This window comes from Rhipicephalus sanguineus, chromosome 11, assembly GCF_013339695.2.
Source record: "Rhipicephalus sanguineus isolate Rsan-2018 chromosome 11, BIME_Rsan_1.4, whole genome shotgun sequence".
In the NCBI taxonomy this organism is placed as follows: Eukaryota; Metazoa; Arthropoda; class Arachnida; order Ixodida; family Ixodidae; genus Rhipicephalus; species Rhipicephalus sanguineus.
In genome coordinates, this window is record NC_051186.1 from 114,615,659 (window position 1) to 114,634,313 (window position 18,655).

At 47.0% G+C, this 18,655-nt stretch overlaps 1 protein-coding gene across 1 annotated transcript in view; it reads left to right on the forward strand.

Annotated features, from left to right (window-relative positions):
* The window catches only part of LOC125756442 (uncharacterized), a gene marked incomplete in the record, with an annotated part of 397,333 nt that overhangs the window by 78,349 nt on the left and 300,329 nt on the right, over window positions 1–18,655 (forward strand). Inside the window, 2 exon segments of the mRNA XM_049411241.1 lie at window positions 3,882–3,929; window positions 10,474–10,521. Of these exon segments, the coding sequence (XP_049267198.1) occupies window positions 3,882–3,929; window positions 10,474–10,521 (96 nt within the window).

The window sequence follows — 18,655 nt, forward strand, 5'->3', positions numbered from 1 at the left end:
CATCGTGTAGAGCCACCCTTCACAATTTCGAACCGCGTTCCAGTGCTCATTAGGCTCATTTATCCTCCCGCGTCTAACTAGATCTTCATGCTGCACATCGCTGGTTTCGCGTCCGTACAAATGAGCTTTCGTGCTCAGTAATAGCACTGGTAATAGGTTGAAAGCCAAGTGATCGCGAGGGCGCATTCGGCATAAATTGCAGAGATGAAGTGCAAAGAACGCGGCCACAACACCACTCGCGTCTCTGGTGCTCGGACTGGTTCGGGCACGTGATGCGCTCGTGACACTTTGTGCGCATGACGTCTTCATGCGTATGCGTTATGTGATCCACATGCTTAGCGTGCCGAAGAGGGCAGGGAGCCGAAGAGGGCAGGGAAGGGATTTGGCTTGCGAAGGCTACACGGGGCGTGCGGTAAGGGTTTGCAGCTCGCCTCCACGCATCATGGCTTCGCTCCGCTACAAATTATTGTTTTTCTCAGCTTCTAACGGACCGATTAAAAAATTCTTGTGGCCTAATTATCGTTATTGGGCTGCCAACTACTTCCAATGTCTAACTAAAATTCGTTATACCTGGTGAGGGACCCTTTAAGTCGGAGGGAGTGTTCAGGTCTTCTTTTGTGATAAGATAATTACATACGTCTTCCGCGATTCCTTTGAGGAGATAGCCTACATCATCTTCGTCAGACATGGTCGCACTGACGATTCCGCAAAGTTTCAACACAGCCTCGATGTAGGTGGTGCAAGTTTCGCAAGGTAACTGATCTCTGCGCGGAAGCGTCTAATCAGCCTGTTTAATCTTAGCTGTCGAGTCCAAAAACACTTAATCTTGTCATCAAGAATTTCCCATGTCGTCAGTGCGTTGTCAGGTTGTCGAACCAGAGAAGCGCAGTCCCGGCGAAAAAAACACCACGTTCTCGAGCTGCTTAAAGGTGCTCCAGCATTTGCAGCGACTCACTCTTTCGTAGTGTTTAAGCCAGTCCTCAACATCTTCATCCGGCTTCCCCAAAAAGAGCCTTGGCTGACGTTCCGGTATGCCGTAGGCAGCTTGCCCTGTGGGGTGGGTCTGTTGCTCATCACCAGCGAGGTTATTCTGGCCTTCTCCAGTGCCCTCCATGTCTGGTACCTGCGGTGGCAAGCCAGCCAATCGTCTGCTCCTTCGCAAATTCGGTAGAGTTGGGTCGTCCAGAGCGATGTACCCCGCACCTTCCAACAAACTGTTACGAAGAAATGTATTTATTTACAGGTGAGATGAAATGATTAGAAGCAGGATGAGCGTAACTGCGGATCAAGACCAGTGGCAGATCGCCCAACAACGTAACCACCCAGCCCGAGCTCCGGGTCCACCACTTTTCTCCTTCTGTATTCCGCACACTCGCGCGTTTCCCTTACAATATGTATACTTAAGGGCAATATATGAGGCTCAGGCACCCCACACAAACTCCACTTGCGGTGTGATGCTCTGCCAAACTTCTCCGAATATTCGATATTTCTAGTAAATATTTCAGTAATCCCGCACTTGTTATTGAATCAAATGTTCAAATGAGAGGAAGCAATAAACGGAGTTATATCGGTTGCCATTTTAAGTGCTTCGTTATTGAATAAAATTTGCTGGCAGGCTAGTGATGCATAGGTGATGCATAATTCATGGGCAAAAAACCAGCACAAATCAGACGATTAACACAAGGAATCAATCTGTCCCGTGTCTTCCTTGCGTTAATCGTCTGGTTTGTGCTGTTTCTACCCATGAACGTCGTTATTGATTTAGGGAAAAAAGTCGCCTGAGAGCGATCACCATTACCTGCATTCACAAAAATTATTCGAGGACCACACAGCATTACTAAACGTCCGCAAAACACAAGCAGAATAAAAATAATTCGGCAGATCCCACGTACCGTGGGAATCGATGTTATGCGAAGCATGCGGCTGGAGGGTGACTGTGACGTAATTTTTGTTACTGAGCGAAACACTACAAAATGACGCCAAAGATCTATAAATTTTATACGCACACATATATGCTGAAGAGCCGCATATGTGTCATATAACCAGTTGTTTATACAGTTGGGTAACGATGCCAACGGCAACGTGGGTATTACCAACACCAGAAGCGGTAAGCTGATATGTAGTATTTATACTTGTCCCTAATGATCGAAAACGCACGCACGTTTCGCGAACCCGTGTGCAGGTGTGGAAGACGTTCTTGAATAATGTCATCATCACCGTAGTCAGTGAGCACCAGCAGCTAGTCATGACTTGCTATTGGATCCGGTCGTGATCACGATCACGAGGGGTCTATATGTAGTGAAGTATGAGGTGTAGTACAGTTGTTGGAAATCGTGGATGCCTCGGTCATTTCATCGACAAACTGTATGTCGATAGAGCCAGCGACATGTCGGAACCTGAAGTCACCCTTCGCGTTGGTGAGGTATAGGCCGTCGAGGCTGGTAGGCCTGGATAGTGCTACATAGGCCAACATTAGTGCATGGCGCTTGTATTCGTAGACTACATGGGCGTATTCGGCCTACGTAGCCTAGTCTACAAAGCGGCTGTGAATTAATCTTGCATCATCATCGGCCAGCATGCGGCCATCGCGCAGCCTCGTAAGAAATGAAGAGGACACTGCATCGTTCTGGCGGACTAAGCGCACTTTACGGTGCGAAGATGTGAATCGCATACTTAACGTTAGTTATTGTATTCCTCCGGGGTCGAGCAATGCTTCAATACAGCTTGCTGAATCATAGGAATACAAACGTAATGTTTATTAGACTGCTATAAAAGCGGAGCCAACGCTGGAACCACAGATGTTAATATGATATGACCCTGTATTCTAGGAGTACACATCGTAGGAGTATTATGTAGTGTTTATTGCTTTCTTTCCAAAATAAATCGCCAGCACAATAACTACAATTGACGTTGCACCGACATTACATCTGCATAGGCTCTTTTTCCAAACCAGTTTATAGACATGGCGTGGCTCTGTGGTAGAATACCTGATTGCCACGCAGAATGCTTGAGTTCGATTCCTGCTGGGATCCTAATTTTCATTCTCTCCATTCGTCGGGTCAACGCTGTCGATGTCGGTTTTTCTTAACGCTGTCGCATTTAGGTTACCAATGTCTGTCCTCGCCATTCCTGGGTAGATATAAACTGTCAATCGCCTGTGGCGCATACCCGTATACCACGGCCCGTGGTAAACGGGTATGTGCCACACGTGTCTGGAGGAAAGGGTTTCACGACGTGCGCGACAGGATTTTCACGTCATTCATGTCATGACCCGACCGTCATATTCGTCAAATCCGCTTACCCTCCCTTGCCAATTTTGGTCTACACCAAGTTGAGGAGGCGATCATGAGAGCACCCAGACGTAGGCGGCTAGATAGATAGATAGATAGATAGATACGTAGATAGAAACGCTCAAAGCGCCAGAGGTTCGCTAAGAAATGTTTCTCATTTAAAAACATGCAAACCATGAATATCTGGAAACTTGGAAAATAAACGATCACACCAGTGATAGATGCATATTACTTATACACAATTAACCGAATGTTGCATCAATAGACCAGAAGCCAAGTCAAGAAACATTAATCAGGATTTTACATAAAATATTTCTATTGTCTCTACCTGCTCATTTATTAAATAAATGGCAACAACACTTCAAGATTGTTTATAAAATCGGTGTTTAACATTTATTAATTAAAACATTTGAACCATTCTTGGCCTTCCAGTGTGCACCTAAGTTTGAGCTACCGATACAATGTGTCTTTGGTGCAAAATTGACAAACATGCAATTACAACTGCTTCTTTACACTGCGATTCTAAAACATTTATTTGGATGCGCTCGTGTGCAGTGTTCATTCCTGATTTTCGTGCTATCCTTGTTTCAGCCTGGGTCACGTGAGAATCCCGGAACTGTCCGGCCTGGTCCAAGTCAGGCAAGCGTTTTATTCTGATGATACCTATGCGATCTCTGATGTTCAAAGTATGTACTATATCGCGTCTTCCTACTATGCTGGAAGAATTGGAAGCACAACCAAAGACGACACATATAATCCAAGACGACAGAGGTTCTGAGAAAGATGGAAGCTTGAAGGGATGAAAAATTTCTCACCACGTGGTGTCGCTCGCGCCAACCTTTTGACAAGCGCACTTGTCTTCTTCAAGGCTGCAACTAAATTTCTTAGCGGGCGTGTGTATATGATTCGTACTCTCTTCTTCAAATCACATAAAAGAAAAGAAGGCGGTGACCGCGACAACGGGGCTGGTGGAGGGAAGTAGGAGCTGGCCAGTCTTATTGGGTGAGCCGAAAGGAATAGCCAGTGAGAAAGTGCAAAAGTCGGCGGGGGGAGGTATTCTTGTTGACGGGGAGAAGGGAGGTAGACGTTTTGCAGAATTATGGTTAAGAGTAGTCTGCGCCTCGAGACAGACAGACACTTATCTTTTCGTCCACTTTTCTTTCTTCACAGTTACATGACATTTACTAATAATAACAGCCGCTATACTTTCTTTGGCATTACTGTCTGTTAGTGCTCATTATTATTGTGTATAACAAAGAAAAACGAGGACTTACAATTTCCACTTCTTTCCTTCATCCATAGCGAGGGTCTCGTTCTGGCAGACGCGATGATTTCAGGTAGTATGCGAGAGATTATTGGTCAGCTGCCAGCTCGGAATAAGTTCACGTGCTACGTGACACCAAGAGGCAGAAAAAGAGTGTTTCATGCTCGCTGCCATGGCTACTGGCGACGCTGACTGACGCTCCCACGTTTAAATGCACATATATACCCCATAAAGTGGACGGGGCATGGCCGCCGCAGTAGCTCAGTTGGTAGAGTATCGAACGCGTTATTCGAAGCTCACAGGTTTGGTCCCTGCCCGCGGCAAGTTATCTTTTCGTCCACTTTTCTTTCTTCAGATTTGCATGACAATTACTACTAATAATATCCCCTATACTTTAGTTGGTATTATGGTCTGTACAGGGTAGCATACCGGTTATGCCAAACTGGTTAACATCCCTGTCTTTCCTCTCTCCCGTTTTCCTTCCTTCCTTCCTTCATGATCTGTTAGGGCTCATAATTAGTGTGTATAACAAACATAAACGAGCCCTTAAAATTTCCACTTCTTTCCTTCAGACACTGGGGAAATACATTTATACCTTCAGAAGGACAGTCAGTTGGCCAGTAGGTCTGCTATTGCTGCACTAATTGTAGCTCGAAAAATGACCACACATCCCAGAGCAAAAGAAGAACAGACGAGGACGAGCCATACTATGAACTGTTTACGGGCTATTTTATGTAAGACACATGAACACCGCTACCGTGGGCTATTAAACGAATGTGTCGTTATTTCTGTATCTCGTGGCGTGAATTGATAACGCCAGAAAACGCCGAGTGCACCAACCCAACCGTCTTCAAGTGTACATGCCTTCCATAGCGCCCTTCGTTTGGTTGTTCAAGATAAAGAATCGGTAAGGTTAACAGCCCAGTGTGGCGGCTCCGACACGCAACTGAAAACTAGTCTAAATTACTATGCACGTCTTGAATGTATAAAATAGGAATGGAGCACATTAGGCATGCCCCCTTGTTCACGCAATGGTAAAAAAACCACAAACGTAATATACGCAAACCCAAAATGGCAAATAATATTTCTTAACAGCACAAAACCACGCTTCATGCATCAGAGTAAAAGAAAATCAGGTTTACCATCTTATTGTCACCGAGTACGAACTTCCGCGGTGGCCTCCGGTGTAATAGCAACATTGGCGGGAAACTCTCCACTTAGTGGAGAGTTTCCGCTTATCAGCCGCTCATCATCTCGCTTATCAGCCGCAGGAACTAGGAGGATACACGAATGACAGAAAACAAGCTGGCTCATGCCGCAGAGGTGATATGCGTGGACGATACAGGAATGAGTATCCTAATCAGGGCTGGGCAGTATCGCGATACAAGAGTATCGCGATAGTATTTCAGAGATACTTTTGAGTATCTGTATTTCTGTATCGGGATACATTTGAAAAATGTATTTGTATCTCAGTAGTGAAATACATTTACGATGTATCGCCTGTATCGCGATACTATGCTGGACACGTGTATCTCGTTACATTTTTTTTGTGTCGGAAATGAGTAGATGCTTGTTTCCAATGGGGGAATGGCGTTTTTTTTTTCTTTTTTGTGCCAAGACAAGCAAAGGCGCGCCGCCGGTCGCCGAAAGGTAGGGCGGCGATGGTTTCCGCTCAAGCACAGAATGGTCCATGTGGTAAAGCGCGCGACGCCGCAGACGGCAGAATCGCGGGGGCAGTGTTGTCGGCCTCTGCCGACGAAAGTCACTGTCTCTCAAGGTCAGTGCAGCACGCCTAATTTTTTTGGGTGGCAAGCTATTACTTCGCGACCCCCCGCGCGGATACCGCCTTGGAACAGGCTTTGCAATGCTTCGCGTTCATTCAGTTCTCAAAGCGGCGGCACTTCCAAAAGCAGTTCCTGTTGTCGCGGCGGAAGTGACTAGAAGATGGCTATCTTTGACGGGCTTTCAGCCACCTCTCCAATGTCAGGGTGCGTTCCTAAATGATTAAATGCGTGAAACGGTCTTTTGTGGTAGCAGGCTCCCCCACCGCCGGAGCCGACTTCGCCTGTTGCGGCTTTCTGAAATGGGTGCTGGTAGCGTCGGTGGTGGTGACAGCTTCATTGAAGCCGACAGGGTCAGACGGCTTAGGATTCCGAAGATGGGGACAGACTTCGGATTCTGAACAGTCAGAACAACCCAAGTGAGGGCGGAAGTGTTTCGGTACCCTGATGACCCGATATGAGATATCGCCACGCTGCAGGGCAATCCGGCTATGAAGGCGATATATTTTTCACTGTAACACGAATTTGTGCTTGCCTTCAGCGGTAGACAGACTTTTCTTCTTTCGTGAGTCGTGTGCTCAGGCTGAACCGACGCTTTTAGAAGACAGCCTATTTCAGAAGCCTACACAGCAACCTTCTCAGCAAAGCAGATCTTCAAAATAAATGTGTGCTTTTTCTCAATTCACTGGTGTTCATTAGTGATTCGAGTGATTTGCTTAAAGTGTGCTATTTCTACCATAGCTTAGTTTGTTCGCCAAGTATGTCGATTTCGGTGTCCAATTCTTGTTACTGTTGCTGTGAAATAGTGTATTTTTATTGTATTGTAATTGATACTTGTAATTATGTCATTATTGCTAATTATGTACTTTGTCCACCCCCTCCCCTGCAATGTCTTAATGGCGCAGAGGGTAGTGTAATAAATAAATAAATAAATAAATAAATAAATAAATAAATAAATAAATAAATAAATAAATAAACTGACCGTTTCGATGCGCTGTAACTTTAATTACAACATTATGCTGCACTAATAAGTGTCTTTGCGTAGTATGAGCATCCTTCAAATAAAAAAAGTATTCCAGTATCTGTATCGCTGTAACTGTATTCCGGAATACTTTTTTCGTCTTATTGCAAAAGTATCTCCGAGATATCCCGTTACGTTAAAGGCGAATGTATCTCAGTATCTGTATTTTAGGCTTCCAGTTCATGTATTTCGATATCTGTATTCCGGAATACTTTTCTGGGTATCTCTGCCCAGCCCTGATCCTAATCAGCTTTCGGACCGGCATGTTTTCAACCAGGATATCGGCACGACCCGCAGTGGCAGTGAGTTCTCCTATACTGATGACGACCTAAACTACCGAGGGCGATCAAAGTGACATTATTTCTGTTTGCCGCATAGAACACGCTAGCTATCTTCAACAAACAGCGCAGGAGCGGTCAACGGACAAAGAAATGAGCAAAGACAGGCTTTGTCTTCCAATTGACGATTTCTTGAAAAACGCACATGTATATATGTCGGCATACCACATCACGTGAACGCACGCACAGTGGTGAAACAAGCGTTGAGACGTTAAGTAGAAAAGAAATAGCACGGCTTGCACTAAGTCGCGCAATGCTGAGCCACAGCAGAGCTGGGTGTCTGGTGGTGTCTTTGTGCAGTGCAATTATTACGCATATTGTGGTTGGCTAGAACCCGGTCGTGATGAGAACCAATCGTCGTCGTGCATCTCCTCGTCGTCTTACCTTGTGGGAGCAAAGGGTAGCTCCTCGGCCAGGCCCTGGTCACCTTCGTAGACTTCGACGAGTTGTTTGTCACAGATAATCTAAGGACCGCGTCGTGCCTGCGCTGCGTCTAGGTGAGGTTCAGTCATGCACCCGAGAATCGTTCAGCAGTGCACCGCGATTGCAGGGCGGCTTCTTGAAAATCTTTGCCAAGAAGGCCTTATGGTCACTGTGGCACATGACCAGGCGTTTACGCAGTTTGACAAAGCTGTCTGCGCTAAAGTTTGCAAAGACTAAGTCTAAATCCGTGAGTGGGGCAATCGCTGGACCGTCTCCTGGGCGTTATTGGGCACATTGATCACCTGGCCTCGAATCCCGTACTGTCCAAAGCCGTGCATCACTCTTTGGATATTCAAGAACAGAATGCGCGGTGTCACCACTCGTTCCCCGGCCTCATTCAAGCGTGGCAAAGAGGTGGGCCATGGTGGTGATAACCCGTTGGTGGTGATATATTGCGTAAGTTTGCTTCTCAGCTGCGAGTCGCGGGATGTTCGGCAGGCTGTCATCTCGTCGTGGTCTGGCACGTCAGGAAAGCACTTGCAATGCTCGACTCAGCTGTTCAAAGCTTTGCACCGAATTCGTCGAGAGAGTTGAGTTTAACAAGATTCTGTCGTAGACGCTGCAGCTGTTTCCAAACTCTATGAACCAGTCATACACCAACCAAACTCTATGAACCAGTCTATGAACCAGTCCCATGGATCGACGGCCTTGGCATTGGAAGTTCTCGGCCATTCGCAGGCTCTCTACTGTTTTGAACTAGTTCCTCATTTTTTACCGGTTAGTCTCGTCCCCACGCTGGTCGAGTTCGCGATCTTCTGCGCAGCGTCCGCTTTTGGTGGCGCCTTCGACGAGGCGAGGGGGATCGGCTGTGCTGTCCTTCGTCTAGCACAGACCCGTTTAGGTGTGCACGGAGTTTGTAGATGTAGATGTAGATATAGATCCTGTACTGTTGGCTCAGTTTGTTGTTGTTCTTCACCTATTAGCTGCGGCTCGCACCTACAGTAGAGAAATGACCAACAACTGAGTGATTCCCAGTAGGCCGCTTCTTATTCAGGAGAGTTGACTCATCGGTACTGCCGTGGCGACGGCGTGCCGGTAGTGACGAGACTGGCGTGGCACGGCACCGAGACACCGGAATTTATGCGATTGACGAAGAATTAAACATACACTGTCCCGCTGATCGTTGGTGTTGCATGCCGCGGTTGACACATCAGTGCAGCTGTTCTAGGAGCGATGCAGAAGAGGAAGAGGGCGAAGTGGAATAAGATAACTAAGAGAACGCGTTCCGGTTCATGGAGATGAAAGTTTGACAAAGATTGGTTCTAGCCTTCCTATCTATCTCTCTCTGTACTTGTTCGGCCATCTTTTTATCCCTCCTCGTAACACTCACATCCCTTCTTCTCAGCCTCACTTATCTTTCTCACCGCCTTGCTCTACTATACAACACAAGGCTATGATCTACAATGGCAGCGTGTGAAATATAGCAGTGCATGATATGCACTGCTATATTTCATATTTAGAACACAGTTTTATGTGAAATTTATTTTGTAACAATTATTGCACGCTTGTAGAGGACGCCTTGACTATTTTGTGCGCAATGTACGTACATTAAGCATATTTGTAATAAATACCATGGAAGAAAAGAAATGCCTGGATAGCCGAGTGGTCTCCCGTCGATCGTGGGTACGCGACTCGGGTTCTCATTTCGGCTGGGAGAAAAAAATTTCTTTCGCGAATAATTTGGTCCTATCTCTGTATATATATTCCTTTCTCTATCTCGCTGCCGCTCTCACTTTCTCTCTTTCTATATCTCTCTCTCTCTGTACTTGTTCACTCGCCCATGAAGTTATTGGATCATTGGCCGGACAAATCGGCGCATGTCTACTCGTAGCGAAGCAGAAGAGGAAAAAGCAGACGGTAGTGAAGAAGAGGAAAAAAAGATGGCACGTGCCGGTTCACGATGATGACCATTTTCTATCTACGGCACGCGGCCAACCTCGGCCTTAACAGCTCTGCTGAAAAGCGGGTCGGATGCAAAGAAATTCATGATATAAAAAAGCGCACGAAGGGAGCAACGAGAAGGAAGAGAAAGATGTGTACCAAGGTTTACGCGGTGAAGATGTGCTAGTTTTTTTTTTTTAGTAAAGGCCACCGAAGCCTTCCTGACAAAGTCCGCGTTGGCAATAATAGCGCCCTCAATGATCACTCTTGCCTGATCGGACATATCCAGACCGCGAAACCACAATACACATCTTTGACTTGAATTTCGTTGCTTTCTTCTTGTGCCTATTATTAATTTGTCAGCATGTGCTCGTTTGCATTTCTCTTTTTGATTGTCATATCATCCTCTTTTCAGCATTGGTTGGCCTCCGTATTTCACCTTGGCTTTATTCCTATAGAAACGGCAAGTGTTTTATTTTATTACATATCAGAATATCATGAATATTCAAAGCATATCTTAGTTTATCTATTTATCCAACTTATTTATTTGGTGTACATTGTGTCATTTATTTTGTGTCGCCAATTACGCATGCACGCCATAAAAGCACGGAAACAAAACACAACCAAAGATCTCTACAGACAACATTGAAGCAATATCATATTTCAATGGGATTTACCGCGAAGAAAATGTCGAATTTCTTTCTTTCTTTACCAACCCAGCCGATGGGTAGCCAACACTATAGAGTAGATTCTCGTTAGTTAGAATTTCACTGGAGCGGAATGAATCTCCGAATGAACCGAATGCCCAAATATAGAAATTATCAAGGAAACAAGAAATAATTGTCAATTACATCGATGTAATTTCATTGTCTGGAGGAGTACGTAAATCCAGTTATAACGCTGACAGACAGACAGACAGGCAATGAAATTTATTTGATCCTGGGGAGCTTTCGCGGGAACCCCTATCGGGTACCCGCGGTAGCCGCTGGCCGCGTCCAAGTCGGGGCTGGGACACCGTGATATTCCGCCCTTTCTTGGGCCCTCTGGATTGCCTGAATTTGTGCCTGGAGCGATTGGCTCCTGAGTGCCTCTTCCCAGTCGGCTTCGCTAGATAGAGGACCATTAGGTAACGCGGGGCATTGCCAACGCAGGTGCGCTAAGGAACAATAAGTCTCATTACATTCCAGGCTGCTTGAGTCAATGTGTGTGGAGATACGACTGAGAAAGCCCCGCGAGGGGAACAGGCCCGTCTGGAGCATTCTAAGTGTAACTGGCTGACACCTATCTAACTTCGGGTGAGGAATAGGATAGGCCCTGTAAAGAACAGAGACCAACGGCATGGCTGCCTTCTCCTTCCCCCTTTAATCCCACACTCCCCCTAATGATGATTGCAGGCGCGCGGTGCGCGACCGTCATCGTCTTCCATTTTCAACATCTTCCCACCCGCGACAAAGAAGTGAAAAGGAAAGGATGGCACACAAGCGAAAAGAAAAGAATGGCGCAATACAACAAAACACTGCCGAGCCACCGCACTGGATGGGCGATAGTTCGAAGTCACGTCACTTGTAACATGTATCGCCATATTTTCGTTCGCTGGCTGCAGATAGGTCGATGCGCGATTCACTCAACGTGCATCGCGCACTAACCACCACTTCGCGTTCGCAGATTCGTCTCGTACGCACTTTGACGATCCTTTCGTTCGGTGAAGTCAATTAAACGCAGTTCGCAATAGTCCTAGTCCAGACCGTGGTCGTGCAGTCAAGTCGGAGCTGTCTGGATGTTAGCGAGAACCTTTCTTTTCCATCGATGTTTGAAGCGTTTGGAGTGATCTCGAATTACAGTCACTCTTCCTGCGTGAAGTCGCTGCTTGCAGTTGGTTACGTCAATAGGTGCCTCGCGCGTTCGTGGTATGAAGTGTCGTCTTTGGAGGTCCTTACGTGCTCTTACATTCGTTGCTTCCAGGTCTCCTTTGGCTCTCACCAGAGTAGACCGCCGTTTCGTTCTTTTCCTGAATTTCTTTCCTTTCGATGGCATCATTCTGCCTTTCCAAGCCCCCAGATGCTTTGGTTTTCTTCTTGTGTCATTTACGCCTCGAGCCCGATGGCTGCGTCTCTTCGATTGAAAACCACGTAAGTGCACCTTCTCCTTCAGGCTTGACGTCTTGATAGCCGAGGTCGTGATTCGTGCGGCTGATAGTGATCCACACGTGTCATGTCCAACAGTATTTCCGTACTTGTTCTCTCGGGAACTTCGATTTTTTAAATTATTTTAAAGAAACAGGCTTCTTCCATCTATCAAGAAACTGTGAAGGAGACATGTCGCTTTTTAAACTACAGGGCAGTGATTTAGACTTCACATACGAGCTAGCGCAGGACTACAGGTTGCAGTTTTTAGATATTCACTTAACTGTTAATGGCAAAAGCGTTTCTTAGATGTATCGCCCGCGTGTGCTGAAAGGATTAATTCCTTGTGAATACGCTCAATTTAAGACACTGAAACATGCGATCGCGCTCGTGTCCACAAACGTCACTAAAGAAATCCTGCTGACATAAAGTAGAAGAAAGTTTTGAAGGCCAAGTTCAGAAGCTGAAACAGGCTGGCTATCCGCCCATGTAAATTAGCTCGTTCGCAGCAATTTGATTGCAAAAGTGCAAAGACAGAAATGAACACGAAAGGCTCACAGTGCGAACCTTGTAAACAAAAGATTATAGTTGTTATCTTTTACATGCACATGATAACCCATAACTTGAAACGTGTGGCAGCGAAATAAAGTGTTCCGATGTTTTTTTTTTTCTGCCCCCAAGAAACAATCTTCTTTGTGCTGAAAAAAATAGATACAATCAAACGGCCCGAAAAAACACCAACATGCGCGGTAGGGGTTGTTCATAGAATACCGCAGACATGTGAGAAGTCATACCTCGGCCAAACAGGCTGATGCATAAATGATCGCCTTGAGGACCATAAACGTGCATTGCAAAATGGAACGGACATCCTCAGACCACATCGTCGCAAAACCTGCGGGGGGAATGGAAAGAAAAAAAAAATGCGAAGCGAAACTGAACGAAACATCTTAAACAGGAGCAAAGGCAGGACAGCCTGTGAACTGATTGAGGCTTATCATATTGATCGAAGCGGTAGTGATTGTATAAGCGCCCCTCATTGCTATTAATATGAGTGAACGTGCGTTTTTACATGTCATGTGCTAAAGCGCTGGTTTTAATCGCCTGAGCCACGTTTGCAGTTTGTTCGGCGCATGATGTGGTCCCTCCTTTCTTGCTTTTTCCCTCCCTGTGTCCTCTATATCCATTCGCCTATGATGTGAAATAAATAGATGCAATTTTTCCCAGGTGTCGTCCTTTTTGTCCATGGTGCGCAATGTTTTTTGCGCAATCCTTTCCTTGAATATTGTAATAGAGTTTACATAAAAAGATATGTTCCTTCTAGGGCTATGTACAGCGCACAATAAGTTGACGCCTATTCTCTGAATGTTAAGTGTTCAGTTATACGCTGTAGGAATATCCCCAGTGGCACTCAACGGCAGCTCACAATACCTTGGCTGTATATACCAAATGGTCCGTATTGGGCTGTGCAGCGCAAACGCTGTGGCGTGTTTTACGACATGCTATGTTGTATATGGTGGGACGCGTATGTGCACCTTCTATGCTGATGTCATCTATAATTGGATGATTCCATATTGGTAGATTTTAATTTTCATGGTTTATCAGCGATAATGGTGTTTACACGATTCACAACGCTCCAACAGTATTAACCCCCCATGGGTGTTTTGAGTCCTGAAAACGCCTTTTTCCTAAGGTGTAAGGGTGTTAGTTACATACATGGTCAGACCCCCTTAAGGGCGTAAACTAATTTACTGTACATGGCCCCACCTCTACGGGTTAAAACTGCTGGCCTGCCGTGTCTTCGAACTCATAAACAATAAATAAATAAATAATTTGTGGCGAAGACCAACGCCAGAGTGGGGCATGCACTCAAGCACCATCTAGTGTTTTACGGTGTATTACTTCTGACTGCCGCTCGTGTTAGGAGTCCGTGGTTTCAGCTGTCGCTTGAGCCTCCTGTCGGCCCTTGGACCACCGGTAAATGAACGCCTTTACAAGTGATGAAGAGTGCTACGCCCAAACTTATTCCCGACCTTTGATCTCGTACCAAACCGTCAACCACGTCTCTAGATGTATATCAGCAGACGTCCCAGCAAACGCCTACTGCCCAGTCCGTCGTATGCTCTGGTCCGCCTCGCCATAATGATCCTCCTGTGTTCAGCGGCAGAGGCGACAATGACGTGGGCTACTAGCTTTGGAAGTACGATCGAGTAAACATTCTTAGCTGATAGGACGACGCCGCGAAACTTAGCTACGTGCTCTTTTATCTAGCTGGTGTGCCCAACCTCTAGTACACCAACTACGACAAGGAAATTCCAACATGGGACACGTTCAAGGCATCCATAGTCGCTGTGTTTGGTCGCCCTGTTCCGCGCAAGGTGCACGCGGAACCACCTTTGCTGGTACGTGTGCAGCAGCCTAGAGAATCATATGCAAGGCATATTGAAGACATCCTGGACATGTATAAGCGCGCTGACGCGACGATGTCGGAATGCGACAAGATCAGAAACGTCATGAAAGGGATGGAGGACGCTGCCTTCAAAATGCTGCGTGCGAAGTGCCCACAGTGAGCAGCAGAAAAAATGACTCTATGCTAAAGGTGCGAGGAGCTGCACAGGCAACGCTCGTTTACTCGTACCCTTCATCGCACGATGAACGCATTGCTGTTCAGGCCGCCATCTCCGACCAGTCATCAGCGCTTTCGGAAATGACGGCGTTCGTATGGGAGCAAGGTACACCCCAACTCTTCTGTGTGCCATTCGCCTATTCGTAGCAGGTACAGAAGCCCGATTCAAACTTCACGCCACCGTTTCGCCGAGCGATTGAGCAAGAAGTTGTTGACACCTTTCCCGACCACCGCCTACATATTCCTATGCCTGCGCCATCGAGCTAGGCAGAAGACGTCCAACCACCCCAACAGGTCCCGGCGCCGGCACCACTCAGCTACGCCGAAGCCGTCGCCAAACCTTGCGCGCTCGCTTCGGCTGTAGCTCTCACTGATACAGGCATCCGTACCTAGGCCCCGTGTGCATACTGTTGTACAGACTTATCACCAGCCACAACATCCAGCGCTTCCTTCGACGTGAACGAGGCCTGCTACAGCGAACCGGTAGAGTATTTAGGATAATCGCCCTATACGCTTTGCCTCCGGCTTCGCCGGTCCCTTCGCACGTTACTCTAATTCAGAAGGGTGGCGGCTTCGCCTAGTTGGTAGGTCATGAAAACTGATTGCAATCGGGAGCAGTAGTCTAGAGCCGTATCGTCCATGACAAGCAGCTCTACCCGTCCACATTACGACGCACCCTCCGCTTTATCACCCGCATACCACCCTACGCGAAATACCGGCCGTTCCCCGCCTCCACGCCGTGGTTCATTTTCGTCGTTGCGGCCTCGGGAAGAGGAAAACTAATAGTCGCAGTCCAAGAGGCAAGGATTGCGACACCAGCGAAATGTTCAAGTGCTCGTCGCATCCCGTCCATTGTTATATTAATATCACTCTAGCTTGTATAGCGCAACTAATCGACTGACACAATGAAATACACATAATAGAGTGCTACAGAGCGCAACAGTGATGCTTTACCAGAATGCCATAGCAAGGTATAAACGTTTTCGCCGATGGCGCCCGCACATCTGCACTCCTGAACTCAGGAGCAGCCATATGTGTTATGGACGCGATATTTCCCGCTTACTTCGGCAAGTCCTGATGCCTCCTTCCAGGCTGTCTTTACTCACGGGCAGTGCCCAGCATATTTACTCAGCGTCTTGCCCTGCTCATGTCGAGGTTGACGATGCTGGGCACCCAATCGAATTCATCATCACTATTTCGCGTTCTCACGATGCCATTCTCGGCCAGGACATTCTTTGCACCACAATATCGTTAGCGATTGCGCATGACCAAAATAGAACTATCGCCACAATTAGATTTGACAACCACTGACACCCGGTACCATCCCAGGAAACTGGTCGTCAGAGCGGACACCAACTTTCCTCCTGACGCGTCAACGGTCTTGTCCATGTACTGCAGTTGCCCATGTGACGTCGTTGCATTACTTTCGCCTTTTGACTTCTTTCTCACGCGCATGGGCCTGTTGCTACTTTTTGCAGTCGTGGAGATAAGAAAGGGCACTAGCGCAATTTCCATTCCAAACACTTCGCCGCGATCTGTCATGTTGCTAAGAGGGAATGTATTGGAAACATGGAAGCCATCAAGGACCTCCAAGTTATTGCCGTGCCCGACGACGAAAGCATGGCGAGCTACAACAGCTTCGCTGTAAAATAATTCATGGTTGGCGTTGTATCGACGCCATGTGTTGTATAGACTGGACACGGAGAGGACGACGGAGAGGACGAGCGACGGGAGGGCGCGTAGAGTGACGACACGTAGACCGAACTTCGGCGAGACTGACGGGAGACTGTTCTCCCGCTTTTATTGCAGGCGGTTTTATGGAGGGGGAAGAAGGGTGATTGGTCAGTGAGGCACTGGTCACATGACCGGCATGCCCACGCCGGGTTGGTGGCAGCAAAGAGGCATGGGGATGGCCCAGCTCCACCCGGTGGCATGAACAAAGACATTTACCGCACTGGTGTTTTCGCATGTCGCCAAGGATCGCACGACACATCATCGTCCCTCACAGGGAGCAATTGCATCCTTATACAATCTTTAAACAATCCTTGAAATATGCTAACTATTTATGCATGTAATACATTCACATTTCAGGGGACAAGTCGCTAAGGCGGAAGGCAGTCCAGCCTGTATTGAGATGGGATAAGAGTAACAGTACTGCTCACGCCATAGGAATGACCTTATGATTGCTGAAGGAGAGCTTTCTGGCAAAACAAAAGCTTATGTTTACTGATGTCTAAGGTTCATCGCGGTTGACAACAGTGAAGCAGAACAGCTGATGAACAACCAGTAAAGAATTAGGAGTGATATTTTAAGACCCTAAGGACTCTGTACTGTCCTGAACGACATCCTTCCGTTCCAGCTTAGCTATTTGAATGTGTTCCTTATGAACATGGTTAAATCTCTCTATTAGACCGTTTGCCAGTGGGTAATAGTTGGATGACGTGTGATGAGCAATACCTCTTTCCTTTAAGAAATCCTGCAATTCTGTGGACATAAACTGTGGTCCATTATCTGTAACTAAGGTTTCAGGTACACTTTCGCGACTGAAAGCAGCATTGAGTAGCTTAAGGACTCATCTGCCGTGATTGAATCGGTAGAAAGGACTTCAGGCCGTTTAAAATAGTAGTTCATTCGAGAGATAGCATATGTAGGGTTTGGAGGTGTACGCAGAGGGCCTATGATGTCCATACCTAACTGCTGCCATGGCTCTTCAGACCACTGTACCGGCTGAAATGGAGTTACCGTAGTCTTGACTGACTCATCAGCGAGCTGACAGATGTGACATTGCCTTAAAAACCCTTCCAAACATGTATCCATGTGAGGCCACTAAGAGCGCTCACGTAGTAGGTGCTTTGGTGGACATTTTGAATAACTACACTTTCGCCCCGCATCAGCAGTCCGTCAACAAAAGAAAACACTTCCTGCACGTGGAAGTAGGACATGAGTGCTGTGTCTAGAATTTTTTTTTTGGGGGGGGGGGCATCCCCGAGTTACGTAGTGAATGACCCATTGCAATGCTTCATCAGACCTGAAAAGTCTGCTTGTCGAGTACAGTGGTTACAAGCGAGACAGTCTCCTCTTCCTGAACAGTGGAACTATCATTTCTGGGAGCCTCTGCAGTGCATCAGCTACACGGTTCTCAGACCCTTTTCAGTACTCCATGTGGAAGTTGTAAAACATTACCCCTGCCGACCATCTGGACATAGGGAGAGGACGTCTGCCTGAGTTACCTGCCGCTGCGAGGGCAACCACTGCTTGGTGAGCTGTCCTGAGCGTAAAACGGCTTCCCCATGTTTAGATGTGCCACCTCTCACACGCAAATAGACAAGCTAATGCTTTTCTCTCGCCCACGGAGCACTTCCGTTCTGCAGGAGTTAAGGTCCTGGATGCCCTGACGGCATCCGGATCCGCCAACATGCTTACCTCACCAAATACACAACCAATCCGGCTTAAAGCCGCCTTTATGAGCAGATACTGAACCTACGCGTCTATGTGCAGCTTACTAGTTCGGCGACGATAGCAAAAGTGCAGCACTTCACAGCAACATCAGAACGCGGGAAGAGTCTGCACTGGGTTGAAGGAGATGCCTACCATGTGCGTCTCTTCGTGTGGTTTACTGCTGTTTCAGTCTCGGTTAACTGTAATTAAACGGATGCACAAGCAAAGCTCCCTCGTTGACTCGGGGGTAGACACATCACCCGCAATGCCGCCGCCATGTCCAATGGAATATGCACCATTATGAGGGAAAGAATTCAACCATTGTGGTAGTGATGAACATGAATGATGGACACTAACTTTGTAGGGCCCCAAAAACACGCGCCCTTTCTTTCTCGAAAAATGGGGAAGCGAAT